The 17061-nt window shown below is 42.3% G+C and overlaps 1 protein-coding gene across 3 annotated transcripts; it reads left to right on the plus strand.

Moving 5' to 3' along the window:
* Positions 1 to 2254: 2254 nt before the first annotated feature.
* Positions 2255 to 17010, plus strand: LOC121541418 (SWI/SNF-related matrix-associated actin-dependent regulator of chromatin subfamily B member 1). 3 transcript variants are annotated; one of them, XR_005995753.1, is made up of 11 exons: positions 2255 to 2411; positions 4185 to 4296; positions 4429 to 4537; positions 4930 to 5067; positions 10034 to 10161; positions 10558 to 10724; positions 10886 to 11076; positions 13810 to 13821; positions 14859 to 14990; positions 15650 to 15813; positions 15961 to 17010. XR_005995753.1 is itself a non-coding variant. In XM_041850410.1 (10 exons), exons 1-10 carry the CDS (start codon positions 2328 to 2330, stop codon positions 15687 to 15689), a joined length of 1113 nt encoding a protein of 370 aa, XP_041706344.1. In that variant the 5' UTR covers positions 2255 to 2327; the 3' UTR covers positions 15690 to 15899. The 3 variants fall into 3 exon arrangements, 2 of the variants coding, with proteins under 2 accessions (XP_041706344.1, XP_041706345.1); XM_041850410.1 differs by lacking the exon at positions 15961 to 17010 and having other exon boundaries at positions 15650 to 15899; XM_041850411.1 differs by lacking the exons at positions 13810 to 13821; positions 15961 to 17010 and having other exon boundaries at positions 15650 to 15899.
* Positions 17011 to 17061: the final 51 nt, after the last annotated feature.

The following is a 17061-nucleotide window of genomic DNA, read 5'->3' on the forward strand; positions in this document are numbered from 1 at the left end:
CCCTCTCCTATTCTCTCTATACACTAAGTCACTTGGCTCTGTCATATCCTCACATGGTCTCTCCTATTGTTGCTACGCAGACGACACACAATTAATTTTCTCCTTTCCCCCTTCTGATAACCAGGTGGCGAATCGCATCTCTGCATGTCTGTGAGACATATCAGTGTGGATGTCGGATCCCCACCTCAAGCTGAACCTCGGCAAGACGGAGCTGCTCTTCCTCCCGGGAAGGACTGCCCGCTCCATGATCTCGCCATCACAGTTGACAACTCCATTGTGTCCTCCTCCCAGAGTGCAAAGAACCTTGGCGTGACCCTGGTTCTCTGTCGTTCTCTGCTAACATCAAAGCGGTGACCCGATCCTGCAGGTTCATGCTCTACAACATTCGCAGAGTACGACCCTACCTTACACAGAAAGCGGCACAGGTCATAATCCAGGCACTTGTCATCTCCCGTCTGGATTACTGCAACTCGCTGTTGGCTGGGCTCCCTGCCTGTGCCATTCAACCCCTGCAACTTATCCAGAACGCCGCAGCCCGTCTGGTGTTCGGCCTTCCCAAGTTCTCTCACGTCACCCCGCTCCTCCGCACACCACTGGCTTCCAGTTGAAGCTCGCATCTACAACAAAACCATGGTGCTTGCCTACGGAGCTGTGAGGGGAACTGCACCTCCTTACCTTCAGGCTCTGATCAGACCCTACACCCAAACGAGGGCACTACGTTCATCCACCTCTGGCCTCTACGGAAGCACAGTTCCAGCTCAGCCCAGTCAAAGCTATTCGCTGCTCTGGCACCCCAATGGTGGAACAAGCTCCCCCACGACGCCAGGACAGCGGAGTCACTGACCATCTTCCGGAGACACTTGAAACCCTACCTCTTTAAGGAATACCTGGAATAGTATAATAGTAATCCTTCTACCCCCCTTTACTACCACTGTCTTTTGTCTAAACTAACACCTGACTTATTTCACCTGCTAGCACTGACTTGTTAAAGAAATGTACTTATTGTCCCTGATTGCACTGACTTAGCTCACAGCTGCTTGTTTGAAGAAGTGTACTTACTATGATCAAGATGTGGTTGTCCCACTGGCTATCCTAAGTTGAATGCACCAATTAGTAAGTCGCTCTGGATAAGAGCATCTACTAAATGACTTAAATGTTAAATGTAAATGGATTAGGACCTGTGCCGCTTTCTGTGTAAGACTATGAATGTCATCTGTTACTAAGAAATTATTGATTTATAATATAATAATATGCCATTTAGCAGACACTTTTATCCAAAGCGACTTACAGTCATGCGTGCATCCATTTCTACGTATGGGTGGTCCCGGGGATCGAACCCACTACCCTGGCGTTACAAGTGCCATGCTCTACCAATTAAGCTACATATGTTAACGTGGGCTATTTTGAGCACTTTTCTTCTAGGATGCTTACTTGTTTTTATTGCTTTACTGGGAAGCTTAGCAGCAGTAGATGTGCTCATGTTATTTATGTTAGTGCAGGATGAGCTGCACACAGTGGACTTCCTCCTAGGGCACACCGGCTCAGTGCTAACAGTATAAATATTTGTATTATTATTATTATAAATCTGGTTCACAGGCACATGATTACTGCATACAATAGCTGTAGCATCAGCAGAGGCATCCAGGGCAGTTAGAGGGACATAAATTAGGTTACTTAAAACCATATAAACTCATTATCTGTGCTCCTGCCCATCCCCCTGTCCCCCTCAACAGACATTTACCCTGCCCACACCCCAATGGACATTTATCATTGTTAGTGTTAATACGTATATATTTTATTTATATTCTTTATTATTACATGTATTTTTTTTTTTTTCACTTTGACCTGCATTGTTGGAGCTCGTGGTTTAAGATGTACACCTTCAATCATGTACATGTGACTATTAAACTTCTAATCTAAAATCTTTGATGATTTTGTTCAGGAGAATTTTACTTTACCTACCTTTTCCCAAGAGTACAGTAGACAGGGAAGACATTTAGTAGTTTATGAGGGGGGAATATGAGGAACATTGATTCAAATAAATTAAATTATTATTGGAGGAATTACTGATATAAGCAAAACTGTCCCAAATTGATAATCGCCCAAAGAGTAAGCTGACACTTTAACAAATGCACAGCTGCACAAGTTGTATTAGACCAACAACAACACTCCACAGAAGTGATACATGATACCGTAAGAAAACGTTTGGCTGAAATTGTATTACACATTTGTGCGCGCAGAAGTGACGCTTTTCAACACGCCCATTTGAGCATGCGTTGTGCAGCTTTGTTACTGTTAGCTACTTAGCTTAGCTATCTATTGTGAAAATGGCGTTAAGCAAAACATTTGGCCAGAAGCCGATTAAATTGCAGCTAGAGCAAGATGGAGACTTTTACATGGTTGGATCAGAGGTGTGTATGAGCTGTATGCTAACGGAAATATTTATCTAGCAATACAGCATTTTGGCCATCAGCCTGCGCCATTGTTGTCTGTCATGAAAGCTAGTTAGCTAACGTTAAATCTCATAGCTAGCAAAACATACCGCTTTGCAGAATGAATAATGTCTAGCTAGTTGTCGAGCACTGTCAAGCTCGCATGCAATTACAGTGTAGTCTAGGATGTCTATTGTTGTAGTAATAAGCACAAAATCAAGTGAGCGTACCATTGACCAATGCAATGCCAATGTGGACAAACTGCTTACTAGTTAACGTTAGCCAAGTCAGTTATTGTTGTGACTTTGTGTGGTCTGGAGTTGTGCGCTGGGTGGTTCTAACAAAAACACATGACAAATATGAAAGGGACGAACACGAGAAAGTAAGTACGCTATACAGAGTCAGTGCCAATACCATATTTACAATGCGCAGGGATACTGGCGTGGGAGAGGTAGACATGTATAGAGGTAAGGTGACTAGGCATCAGGCTATATGATTAGACAGCCGCGAATATGATGATTGTATGTGCGTGTGATAAGTCATTATTAATGTGTGTGATGTGAGCAAATGAAGTGTACGTGAGTCAGTAGAGTCAATAAAATATCCTGATGGCAGGGAGCTCGGCCACAGTGATTTACTGGGCTGTCCGCACCACTCTGTAGAGCCATGCGATTGAGGGCGGTGCAGTTGCCATTACCAAGCAGTGATGCAGCCAGTCAATATGCTCTCAATGGTGCAGTTGTATAACTTTTTGAGGGCCCATGCCAAATCTTCTCAACCTCGTGAGGGGGAAGAGGCGCGATGAAGCTCTCAATCCGATGTGGATGGAGGCGTGCTCACCCCCGTTTCCTGTAGTCCACGATAAGCTCCTTGGTTTTACTGACGTTGAGGGACAGGTTGTTGACCTGGCACCACACTGCCGGGTCACTAACTTCCTCCCTGTAGGCCAAGGGTTCCCAAACTTTTTTTGGCTTACGACCCCGTTTTGATATGACATTTTTTGGGATGACCCCATCATGTGAAAAAAGTTCTGTAATCAATGGCCAACATTTACTTTTGTAATTTGCGCTATGACAGTCTATTACAAATCAGTCTGACAGCATTTTTTTTTTACAGTATTTAAATCTGAAGACAGTATGGTTTGAAGTGACTAAAATGCATCAGAATGGTATTGGGAAGAAAATAAAATGATCGTTGATGATATTCTTGTCCCCCAGTCTGATTTAGTGCCTGGTCTTGTCCACTCGGTTCTAATGGCTTGTGGGCATAGTAGAAGGAAACAGTACATACGTGTTCCTGAGAGTCTTATCTTTCAGTGATGGGGTCATAATACTTTGTAGCTTAAACCTTTCAAAAGATAGAGCCACATTCTGTAGGAAGAAAACAGAAACCGGTCTGTTTATTACAACCGCATCTAGCGGCTACCGGAAGTTACTGACGTAACCCCGGTTCTATGAACCAAGTGCAAATGTTATCTCGTGACCAAGTTTTCTAATCAGGTGACCCCCCACATGGGGTCGCGACCCCTAGTTTGGGAAACCCTGCTGTAGGCTGTCTCATCGTCGCCAGTGAACAGGCCTACCACCGTCGTGTCGTCAGCAAACTTGATGTTGGTGTTGGAGTCGTGCGCGGCCACGCAGTGGTAGGTGAACAGGGAGCTACATGAAGTGTAGGGTCTTGGGGTTGTTTCTGGACTGTCTGGGCCCTATACTCTGTTATCGCAAAAAAAATGACTCTCTTCCTTGCTCTCAGGTTGGAAACTACCTGCGTATGTTCAGGGGCTCTCTGTATAAAAGGTACCCATCACTCTGGAGGAGGTTAGCCTCAGTAGAGGAAAGGAAGAAGATTGTAGCATCATCTCACGGTGAGTGATACTCTTGCCAGACACATTATCTTATGAAAACTGTCTTTTATTGTTTTTCACACAGCCACTTAGCCTATAAGTCCAGACAGCAAGTAGCACTCTAGGATATTATTAACACAACATAACTTTTAGCCACAAGTGTAACTCTGCTGAAGGCGTCCGAATGTGAAGAGATCTTTGAGGGGAATGATGAGAAGTACAAAGCGGTTTCCATAAGCACAGAGCCACCGGCGTACCTCAGGTAATGCCTCCCTCTTATCTCACCATGTAGTCTTCTGCGTAAGGAAAGAACTGAGTGCTGCTAGTGCATGACAATATGATTCATACCAAATTTTGGGAGACTGCATGCCAAAACAGCATTTTCAAGCTACCTACAGGCACCTTAAAGGAAGATTCCACTTAAAAACTATATTTTGGTATTTGTTTCATTATGCCACTGTTGATACAGTCCCAAAATGTTTTGAATATCAGCATCACGTTTTCAAGATATAGAACTTTCAAAGTACAGAAAGTGACACAGTGTGACGCGCTCTGTTTGCGTAGAGCCTTTTAGAGTGTGAACCAAGCCAAATGGGTTTTGTTCGTCATATGTCCTCATGTCAAAAGTCCCTAGTACTTCTCTGTCCATCCCAGGGAGCAGAAGTCAAAGCGGAACAGCCAGTGGGTCCCTACGCTGCCCAACAGCTCCCACCACCTGGATGCTGTGCCATGCTCTACCACCATCAACCGCAACCGCATGGGCCGTGACAAGAAGAGGACCTTCCCCCTGTGGTGAGGAAAGTAAACCCACATTGGCCAGTAGCTGTGTCTGTATTGATACACACACACTGAGTGCGTGTGTGCCATTTATATAGATGGACCTGTGCCGTTTCCTCATAGAACAATACACATGCGTCTTTCTATAAACTAGGGTACCAGTGAGGATTTCCTATGCTGGACAACTTGTTACAGTTGTTGATAAGTCATTGATAATAATAATCTGCCAATTTGTTTAATGTCATTACCTTAAGATATAAGGGGGAACAGATCTATTCCATAAAATTCACGAGTTGATTTAAAACCTATGTTTAACTTTCTCATGGTTGGTGTCTTGACGGATTTGTTCTGAATCCTGTGACTTAAAACATTACTTTTCTGTCCTTGCATTTATGGTAAAGCAAGTTGTCGTTATATAATATATTAACCATTAATCAGTAAATTAGACATTGAACTTGAACCCTGTAAGAATCCTGGATCTAGCTGTCTGACAGTTTTTTTTGTATCTATACTGAACAAAAATATAAACGCAACATGTAAAGTGAGCTGAAATAAAAGATCCCAGAAATGTTCCATATGCACAAAAATCGTATTTCTCTCATTTTGTGCACAAATTTGTCTACATCCCTGTTAGTGAGCGTTTCTCCTTTGCCAAGTTAATCCATCCACCTGACAGGTGTGGCATATCAAGAAGCTGATTCAACAGCATGATTATTACACAGGTGTACTTGTGCTGGGACAATAAAAGGCCACTCTAAAACGTGCAGTTTTGTCACACAACACAATGTCACAGCTGTTTTGAGGGAGCGTGCAATTGGCATGTTGACTGCAGGAATGTCCACCAGAGCTGTTGTCAGATAATGTTTCCAACGTTGTTTTATAGAATTTGGCAATACGTCCAACCGGCCTCACAACCGCAGACCGCGTGTAACCATGCCAGACCTCCACACCTGGCTTCTTCACCTGCGGGATTGTCTGAGACCAGCCACTCGGACAGCTGATGAAACTGGGTTTGCACAACCGAATAATTTCTGCACAAACTGTCAGAAACCATCTCAGGGAAGCTTATCTTGGTGCTCGTTGTCCTTACCAGGGTCTTGACCTGACTGAAGTTCGGCGTCGTAACCGACTTCAGTGGGCAAATAGTCACATTCGATGGCCACTGGCACGCTGGAGAAGTGTTTATGGATGAATCCCGGTTTCAACTGTACCGGGCAGAAGTATGGCGTTGTGTGGGCAAGCGGTTTGCTGATGTCAACGTTGTGAACATAGCGCCCTATGGTGGCGGTCGGGTTATGGTATGGGCAGGCATAAGCTACGGACAACAAACACAATTGCATTTTATCGATGGCAATTTGAATGCACAGAGATACCGTGACGAGATTCTGAGGTCCATTGTTTCAGCATGATAATGCACGGCCCCATGTCGCAAGAATCTACACAATTCCTGGAAGCTGAAAATGTCCCAGTTCTTCCATGGCTTGCATACTCACCAGACATGTCACCCATTGAGCATGTTTGGGATGCTCTGGATTGACGTTTACGACAGTGTGTTCCAGTTCCCGCCAAAATCCAGCAACTTCGCACAGGCATTGAAGAGGAGTGAGACAACAGGCCACAATCAATTTATTTATTTCAATTGACTGATTTCCTTATATGAACTAACTCAGTCAAATCTTAGAAATTGTTGCATGTTGCATTTATATTTCTGTTCAGTGTAGATCTCAGAAATGCAGTGGTACTTCGTAACGTTTCGTGTCTCCTTATGTTACGTGGTGGAAACGGTTTTCATGGGCACACACATCTGCCCAAAATTTAGCAATTGCAAAATAGAACGCTTCTAACCGAACGTCACCATCCCTTGATACTTAAAACTGAAATTGATACTTTCATTAACGTGGTTCTTCAAGAATTATGTGTAATACTTGTTGGATGCGCATTTGGTGTCAAGCGGTTAATTACACCGTGATAATTTCACACATCATCATCTGATCCAGGAAGGAATTTTCTGAATGACAGTCAAGTGAGGAACAGCTGTTGTGATGGTACATGCGATGCTACAATAGCCTAAGTGCTGAAAAAAAGGTGTTTATGAATATTTTGGTGTCTCATTTGTTACGCCGGTGAAGATAGTTGTGACTGGATCCACATGGGATCTAATATCCCTAGCGAATTTATGTTGATCATCTGTTGTAGTCTGCTTGACTTTACAGCAGGTAATCGTTAGATTTAACAGAAAAAGCATCAAGGTAATGAGTTCATGTTTTCATATGTTTTTTGGTCGCTTTCTCATTATTAAAACAGATGGTGAGGTTAATGCTACTGCTATTCATGGTTTTATTTTGTGATCCTGTGTTGGCCACATAGGCTATAGAAAAATCGGCATGCATCCGATTTATTTAGTCAGGCAAGTCTACATTATTCTCACATTTTGAATATAATAAGAATGTGAAAATCAATGCATTGGCAAGGCCTTAAAAAGGCATTATTCTTAGTGGTAATTGCCATTTATTTTATTTGGTTATGCTTTTTGCATGCTTTTTTTTGGGGGGGGTTTAATTAGGTTTAAGTGCCATGCTCAAGGGCACATCAACAGATTTTTCACCTAGTCGGCTCGGGGATTTGAACCAGCAACCTTTCGGTTACTGGCCCAATGCTCTTAACCGCTGGGCTACCTGCCTCACAATTGTATAACATTGAGGTCCTTGACAATTACAATTAAGTACTTGAAAAAGTCCCTGAAAGTTCTTGAATTTGACTTGCCAATGTCTGTATCAACCCTGCTTAAAGGATGTATAGTCCAAGGCCTATGTTGTTGTAAGTGGAGTTATGGGCCAATTTGCATATATTCCTCTAAGTACACGTGGAACTGCATAAAAAAATGAATTCAAATAGTTTCAAACCATTTTGAAATGTTGATCCCAATGTCACACATTGGCCCCATTTATTTATAGAAAGAACTACATTGAGAATAATCGCTGCAGTTTTCAGGCTGGGTTAGAAGGGCCATTTTGATGACTTGTGCAAAAGTGGCTTTGTACTCTTTTTCTCATTGAACGCTTTGAGGTACTTGCTACGTTTCCCTTGTGAAAAGGAGCCTTTAGAAAAGGCCCGAGATGTCCACATTAGCGGATGAATCTCAGCTCTGCTCATCATAATGGCTCTCATCAGTGAATGGATGACTGCATCCTTAGTGTGGGGGAAATGAAGGAATGGTTCAGTCGCAGTCTGTTTCACCCTCCCGCTCACAAGCTATTTGGGGGTCAGGAGATGCAGCTTGAGACAGAGGTCATCCAGGGTCACTGGGACTCCCTCCTCTGGTTTTTAAATTGGTAGTTTCTCATTCATCATCAAGTGCTTTTCTGATGGTCTTCCAGAAAGCAAGCACTGTCTCCTGACATGACCGTTTATGAGAACATCCTTCCCTTTCTCCCCCTTCCCACAGCCCACTTGTCTAGATAACAAAAGCATTTAATTGTGTCGCTGGAACATATCAAAACAGATCCGCCTACTCGGGCACTTTTTGCTGACCTTGAAAGATGAGGCTTTTATTAAGAGCCGTTGCCATGTTTTCAACAGTCACGGTCTCTGACCATAGCTCTTGTTTTCATGCCATCTTTGTTTAGTTGCGGTGTGTGTTTGTAACTAAGCTCCCTAGATGGTTTACGGTTGAGATAATAAAGTATAGTACTTACTAAATGATGTTAGGATCTTGTTTATCTATCTAATGGTGGAAAAGTTAGTTTAGCAATAGGACACCCTTGACTTGTGAAAAATGTAGGCCTAAATAACTGTCAATTATTTGAAGAAACAAAGAGCGATGCAAACTGTGGGTGAATGCACCGTGATGCCTTTTTACCTTGTATAGCCTAAGATGCTATCATGCTAGTAAGGGTGATTGAATGATAGAGAATACAGGTTGTTGGAGACGGCATTAGTGTAGTGTTCCCGAGATGCTGGCTTTGTTAGGGCTTGGATGGAAGGCTCCAGGGTAAATATTTTTTTTTAAATGTACGCACTCACTAACTCTGGATAAGAGCGTCTGCTAAATGACTAAACTGTAATAATAAACAACACTTGTTTACCCCTGAGGTCTACCTCTGTTCTGTGGGTTGGAATCCTCCTCACCAGGTCCAAAACAAATGTTACTCTTATCACTTTCCCAGCCAGGCAGTCAACAGTGTAATTGTCTCAAAGGCCCACACAAGTCAGCATGTCTGGCTCAAAGCATTGCTCTTTTTGCTGTGGTTTTGGCAGAGGACCCATCGTGTGAGGACTCTAGTGAACATCTCTGCTTTCTCTGGCGCAGATGTGATCTGTTGAACAGCGCATGTTGTGAATGCTGATCTCTGAATGCTAGTGTTGATGGACATTTAGTCCAGAAGATATCTTATAAATCAGTAGAGTGGACAGATGACTGAATCTTTCACTGTACACCCAATTTAGTTGAATTTGAATTATATTAGGATGCCCATTAGCTGAGGTCATGCCGTCCAATCTTCCTGGGGTCTAACACAGAACTAAAAATACTTTACTAAGAATGTGTAGGATACCAACCTGGTCCCATTCTGTATGTGCGGAGCCAACTCTTCTATCGTTGTCAAGCCGTACATATGTTGGCATAAGAAATGAATGAACACAGAAAGCAGTTCGCTAAAGTACAAACAGCCTGGACCACCAGGCTAGTAGAATGCTGAGAGAGAGAGACAGAATTCCCCTGTGATAAACATACAATTCATCATACATTCCAATTGGTGGCCACCGGTGTACAATGACGCTGATTGGATTCATCTTTTGTTAGCAATGTCCAGCTGAAGACGAGTATAAGCTAAATTAGGGGTAGATGTTACAGCCTGGTATTCACGACAAGTGTCTTTAAATGTCTCCAATAATGATGGGAAGACAACAAATGACGAACTACTTTTCGTAGGTTGTAGCGTAATCTAATACCTTGTCTTCTCCCCCTTTTCCCTCTGTGAAGCTTTGACGACCACGACCCGGCGGTGATCCATGAGAATGCGTCTCAGGCCGAGGTGCTGGTTCCCATTCGTCTGGACATGGAGATTGACGGGCAGAAGCTCCGAGATGCCTTCACCTGGAACATGAACGGTACGGCTCCACTTTCCATTCCCCTAGGCTGGAAGACTGCTTTGGAGTTACAAACTCTAGTTTGGGATGTTATTCTGAAGATGACCTATAAGGTTATATAATCGTTCCCCAGCAACAGCTTCAACAGCTGCACTTTGAGCCATATCTCAATAGGCTAAAGTGGCTTCCTTCCTATCCTAGTCTCATCTGCTTCATCTGCACTGATCTGAAAATACACTGGTTAGATGGAAGCAAAGTGATGGATGCCTACTAAGGAAAAATCCTGCTCTCAACAGCCTTGTTCTTTCACATCAGTGTGATTGTAGGAAAGTACACAAGGATAGGAAGCCACTGAAACTATTGAGATTCACCCCCATTCATTCTGCCTCCACTCACCGTCCTATCATGTCCCTCCAGAGAAGCTGATGACCCCGGAGATGTTTGCTGAGATCCTGTGTGACGACCTGGACCTGAACCCCCTGGCCTTTGTCCCGGCCATCGCCTCAGCTATACGCCAGCAGATAGAGTCCTACCCCACAGACAGCATCCTGGATGAACAGACAGACCAGAGGGTCATCATCAAGGTGGGCACACACAGTAACACTTCACTGCTGCAATGGGAGCACAGGCCAAAGGCTGCATCTCAATAGTAAAATCAAGGGTCTGCGTCTGGCCTGCGGCCCACCAGTTTGTCATAACATCACTCCTATACATACTGTATTTCTTAATTGGGTTTGTGTCTCAGCTGAACATCCACGTGGGGAACATCTCCCTGGTGGACCAGTTTGAGTGGGACATGTCGGAGAGGGAGAACTCTCCGGAGTCGTTTGCCCTGATGTTGTGCTCCGAGCTGGGCCTGGGAGGAGAGTTTGTTACCACCATTGCCTACAGCATTCGCGGCCAGCTCAGCTGGCACCAGAGGACGTACGCCTTCAGGTAACACAGATGCTCAATACATGCATATAAATGCAATATATGCATTTGCACAGACACAAACACACACACCCAAACAAACAAAAACAACACTAAATACACACGTATGGACACACAGACCAGATGACTCCCTCACACACTTAATGACGCTGATGGACTCAGCCAGAACCTTCACAGTTCACACACACGCTCCTATGCGTTGCCCAGTGTACTGTCAAAATGGAAAGTTGGAGAGTTAGAAATAACCGCACACGCATATTTTGCAACTCTTTGATCGGAAGGTCTTCGTCATGACACATACACATTTTCAGCCTAAATGCAGCATTCCCCATTCTGTTTTGTAGAATAGATATTTTAAACACTCAAGATGTAAGGTCGCCTGCATCATGGATAATTGCTGGATTAAGGCCAGAACACATTTAGTTCCCGCAATTAAAAATGTCAGTGTGATGTATTTTACTATGTTACATACCCCTTGACTTATTCCACATTTTGTTGTTACAGCCTGAATTCAATATGGATTAAATATATATTTTTTCTCACCCATCTACACACAATACCCCATAATGTTGGCAAATGTATTGAAAATGAAATACAGAAATATCTCATTTACATAAGTATTCACACCCCTGAGACAATACTTTGTAGAAGCACCTTTGGCAGCGATTACAGCTGTGAGTCTTTCTGGGTAAGTCTCTAAGAGCTTTCCACACCTGGATTGTGCAACATTTGCCCATTATTCTTTCCCAAATTCTTCAAGCTCTGTCAAATTGGTTTCATAGCTAGACAACCATTTTCAGGTCTTGCCGTAGATTTAAGTCAAAACTATAACACGGCCATTCAGGAACATTCACTGTCTTCTTACTAAGCAACTCCAGTGTAGATTTGGCCTTGTGTTTTAGGTTATTGTCCTGCTGAAAGCTGAATTAATCTCCCAGTATCTGGTGGAAAGCAGACTGAACCAGGTTTTCCTCTAGGATTTTGCCTGTGCTTAGCTCCATTCCATTTCTTTTTTATCCTGAAAAACTCCCCTGTCCTTAATTACAAGCATATACCCATAACATGATGCAGCCACCACTATGCTTGAAAACATGGAGAGTGGTACTCCGTAATGTAATGCGTTGTATTGAATTTTTCATAAACATAACCCTTTGTATTGAGGACAAAAAATGAATTGCTTTGCCACATTTTTTGCAGTATTACTTTAGTGCGTTGTTGCAAACAGGATGCATGTTTTGGAATATTTGTATTCTGTACAGGCTTCCTTTTTTTCGACTGTCAGTTAGATTAGTATTGAGGAATATCTACAATGTTGTTGATCCATCCTCAGTTTTCTCCTATCAAAGCCATTCAACTCTGTAACTGTTTTAAAGTCATCATTGGCCTCATGGTGAAATCCCTGCGCGATTTCCTTCCTCTCCGGCAACTGAGTTAGGAAGGACACCCGTATCTATATAGTGACTGGGTGTATTGATACACCATCCAAAGTGTAATTAGTAACTTCACCATGCTCATAGGCATATTCAATGTCTGCTTTTTCAATGTTTACCCATCTACCAATAGGTGCACTTTGCGAGCCATTGGAAAACTTCTCTGGTCTTTGTGGTTGAATCTGTTTGAAATTCACTGCTTGACTGAGGGACTTTACAGATAATTGTATGTGTGGGGTACAGAAAATCAAAAATCATGTTAAACACAATTATTGCACACAGTGTCAGTCCATGCAACTTATTATGTGACTTGTTCAGCACATTTTTACTCCTGAACTTATTTAGGCTTGCCATAACAAAGGGGTTGAATACTTATTGACTCAAGACATTCATTTGTATTAATTTGTAAGGATTGTAAAAACATAATTCCACTTTGACATTATGGGGTATTGTGTGTAAGCCAGTGACAAGAACAATCTAAATTTAATCCATTTTAAATTCAGGCTGTAACACAACAAAATGTGGAAAAAGTCAAGGGGTGTGAATACTTTCTGACGGCACTGTATGTGTTCTGTAAGATGAACTATATCTCACAGTGACATGAACATGGGGTCAGGTTGAGGCATTTGTATTTGTTGTGTGGTGTCTTAAGAGAGTGTATGGGGAGGGGTTTAAAAGTTGGCTGCCTGCCTATGACTCACAAATTGGGGTCTGTTAAGGATTTCAATTTCAAACACAGACAGCTTGCATCATGTTTACACAACAGAGTACATACACACACACCCTTTAGCCTTCATCCATTATTCACAAGCACGGGTACCATATGTTTTTCCACCAAAACAAAGACCTCATCCATAGGGAGTTTCCAGCCAACTAAACCCTAAAACGGTTCCTTTAGCGTATAATGGCGATCATTTTACATATTGAAATGTCTTAACATTGTACAGATTTTCCCCGACAGTGACACAGACATACAGCCCGTTTGTTTGTATTTGTTTCTCATCACATCAGCTTGGCTCTGTTAATTTGGGACGTTTTGTTCACTTGGGCTGTTCCATTGTGTGTCACCTGCTTATCAAACAGTTGTGCTCAATTCCATTTCACCAATAAACATTTTCATGAAATGAACTGAAATCGCAAATGGAGAAATTTGTAATCGATTGCCAACCCTGATGCCAATGCTTTTGAGTCATTTTCAAGTCATTGATTGTGCGTAAATGAGGACTGAGGCGTTTTTCTAACATCATCAACATGCCTTTTTAATTATCTTTTCTACTCTCTCCCCCCACTTGTCTGTTTTTTATAGGTCTGATTTAAGGTCAATATGCTTTTGAATTACTTGAACTACTCCCCCTCTCCCCTCAAGCTAAACCCTCTACCACCCACGTTCTCTCACGATCTGCCCTGGGAAGCTGAGTACATTTACACTTTATCTCTCTCTCATCTGTTGACTTGACTTTGCAGGGCTCGTCCCCCCCCCCAAAGTAAAACCCCCAAAGGCAACCCTATTTACTTGTTTTATGAATAAAAAAGCCTATGTTGTATGATATTCTGTTTCTGCCAAGTCAGGGAAACTATGTAGTTATCACTGTTGGTTGGTCTACAAACTGCACTCCACACAAGTTTCAAGTTTGATTAGTTATATGTACAGGGTACACATGGTATACACCGTCCAACAAAATGCTTACTTGCAGGTTCTTTCTAGACAATGCAACAATGATAAGAAATAATAAAAGATAAGAGGACAAACATAAAGTAAATGGCTCAGTAGAACACACAGAGAATGGAAGGGACAGTCAAGAACTGTGTGGCTTATTGTAACTATGTAAAATGGTTCCATTGGTGCCTTTATCTACTCTCCCAGTTCTTCATTTGTCAAACTGAAATTGCATGTTAGTTTAGAATCCCTCATACCATGGGATAAAAAAAAGTGTAGGCATTTTGACTACAGGTATGTAAAATGCCGTAGTGGTTCGAGCAGTGTTTGCTTGATGGATGCTGTATGACTGTTTCATTGCTTTGGCTGAGTGTGCTAGTGGTGAATCTGTGCTTTTACTTATCAAGATGGCATCTTCGGGGGAAAAACACAAAAACATGATCGTCACACAATTTGATTATGGAATTTCCAAAAACCTTTTAAAAAGTTTGAATAAGTCACATCTCTGTCCGTTTGGATCAAGGGTATGTCTATTCCTCATCAAAATGGCACAAACTCACAAGTGTTGTTTTTCTCCTCCAAGATGCCTCTTATTTGCTCTCCCACTTCTTCAACACACCGTGACTGCAGCATGTCCCATCCCATCTGTTCCTTCATTTGCATCTCATTTCCTGTCTCCCTGATGTCATTTTCTGCAGTGAGAACCCCCTGCCAACGGTGGAGATTGCCATCCGCAACACAGGCGACGCTGACACATGGTGCCCACTGCTGGAGACTCTGACAGATGCAGAGATGGAGAAGAAGATCAGGGACCAGGACAGGAACACCAGGTGACAGAGAGACAGACAGCCTGGCATTCAAAACCTAGGTTTTTTCTCAATTCATCTTTCCATTTTTCCTCCATCTTCCCTCAACCTTCTCCCCCAATACGGGTGAGGAGATGGGATGCAAGGAATCACAGAAAGACGAATTGAGATGGAGCCTTACCCTACGACTAGCGCCCTCACCTCGTCTCTATGTCCACTGTTGTAGAATTGTTTAAAGGACTACTACACTCAAACTCTTTTTAGTATTTTGTTCATTAGTCCGCTGTTAATACAATCCCAAATAATTCTGCATGTCATCAGTCAAATTTCTAAGATTTATTCTTTATTGTTCTCTAATGTGAACACTTGACTGCTGATATGCACAATTTTGGGGGGACTGTATTAACAGTGGACTAATGAACAAAATACTTAAAGATTAAATGTTCAGGAAGAGACAACAAGATTCAGGTTTTTCCTTAAAATCAGACACATTTTATTTTGGACTGCACCACTCTGGTCTGTGCAAAACCAGTTATAATTTGGAATAGGGTATTTGGTCAGAAAAGTATGAAAACTACTGTCCTACATCATCAGATTTCCAATCTAAGAATCTTCTCTACTGTGTTGTATTTATGCCAGCCCATCTGCAACATAGGAACCTATTTAATGTGTTTTCCTTTCAGGCGCATGAGACGACTTGCCAACACTGCCCCTGCCTGGTAGAGAGAAGCAGCAATGAGCTACTACAGAGCCTCTAGTCCAGTGGTGTTTTTGGAACCGTGGCACACCTTGATGGGATATAAAATTCTGCGGCACACCAGAAATGTCCCTATTAATTTATTTTGTGGTAATGACCTCCATCTCATCTGATCCATACTGCAAATCATCTATTTTCTGTGACAAATGTTTATTAAATAGGGTTTATTTTAAGTATTTTCATAGTTTTCATTGTTCCTTACTCATGATGGTTCATTTGTGTGTGTACCCCTTTAAGAGCGTCCCGCGAATCTGCGCCAGAAAGAATAAAAGGTATGTATTAGGCAAATAGGTATTTAGTTTTGAACGGTCTGTGCTAGAGGTGCAACCACGGACACAAAGCCAAGCTCCGTTTGTTTCTATGGCAGAGGCTGTGGGATAGCTAAGCTCAGAGCCATATATTAAGAAGTAAATTACTCTGGCTAAGCCTAATCAGACTTACCTGTGCTAATGGTTATCACAGACTAAGTAAAATTATACAAATGACTTTGCTCATGATGCGCGCCCCTCAAATTATACAAATGTAACAGCCTGAGCACACTGGACTTGAAACAATGATACAGATGTAACAATGTACCATTTAATGTATTATCTGACAGGCACAGGTGCTCCCAAGTCAAAATTCCAGGTACATTCCACAGGTTATGTTTCTAAGTGAGTGTTCAAAAAAAATGATCAAGGTTAGGAAACGTTTTGCGGCACACCACTGCTTCTAGTCAACTCCTATGGGCCCTCTGTGGACACACACACAAACGTGACAATAGACATTCCACTGGTCCCTTCTTACAGCCCCCATAATGTTAACTAACTCAATGCTTGATTGTTATACTGATCCAGTATCAATGCCACATCTCTACTCCCATGAATTAGAAAAATTACTTCTGATCCCAGATCAGAGACTTTTCAAGGAGCCTTAACCATTTCTAGTGTTGAATCCCAATCCGTTCCCCTGTAGTGGTTCAAGCCGCTACTAATTTCTGATGAGATGATGCGATGTGGTAAATGAACGGTGCCATGGGTAGAGTGTATGGGTCAGAATGAAATCTAGGCTTTGTCAATTCTATGGATTCACCATCTAAGTGAGCTCTACCTGGTAATACTGCTTTGATGCACTCATATCCCTCATGATAGACAATGCTGACTGACTTGATCATATCTGTTAATAGAAACTCAGACTCAACTCTTGCGAATAATGTAAAGTTATGTATTGTGCTTTCTTTTTGTGAAGGTGCTGATACTTTTAGTACATTTTTAGCTTTTGTTTCCTTTTTTAAATAAAATAACATAAACCAGACATTTGTAATGAAGATTCTATGTTGCTTTACAAAATACTTGTTGA

The sequence above is a fragment of the Coregonus clupeaformis genome, chromosome 27 (genome assembly GCF_020615455.1).
Source record: "Coregonus clupeaformis isolate EN_2021a chromosome 27, ASM2061545v1, whole genome shotgun sequence".
NCBI classification, from domain to species: Eukaryota; Metazoa; Chordata; class Actinopteri; order Salmoniformes; family Salmonidae; genus Coregonus; species Coregonus clupeaformis.

Excerpts from the sequence above, each read along its gene's own strand:
- LOC121541418 (XM_041850410.1), top strand. The coding sequence starts at position 2,328 with ATGGCGTTAAGCAAAACATTTGGCCAGAAGCCGATTAAATTGCAGCTA. Across the intron at positions 4,297-4,428 it reads GATTGTAGCATCATCTCACG|CCACAAGTGTAACTCTGCTG; the intron begins GTGAGTGATACT and ends CATAACTTTTAG. Across the intron at positions 10,725-10,885 it reads ACCAGAGGGTCATCATCAAG|CTGAACATCCACGTGGGGAA; the intron begins GTGGGCACACAC and ends TTTGTGTCTCAG.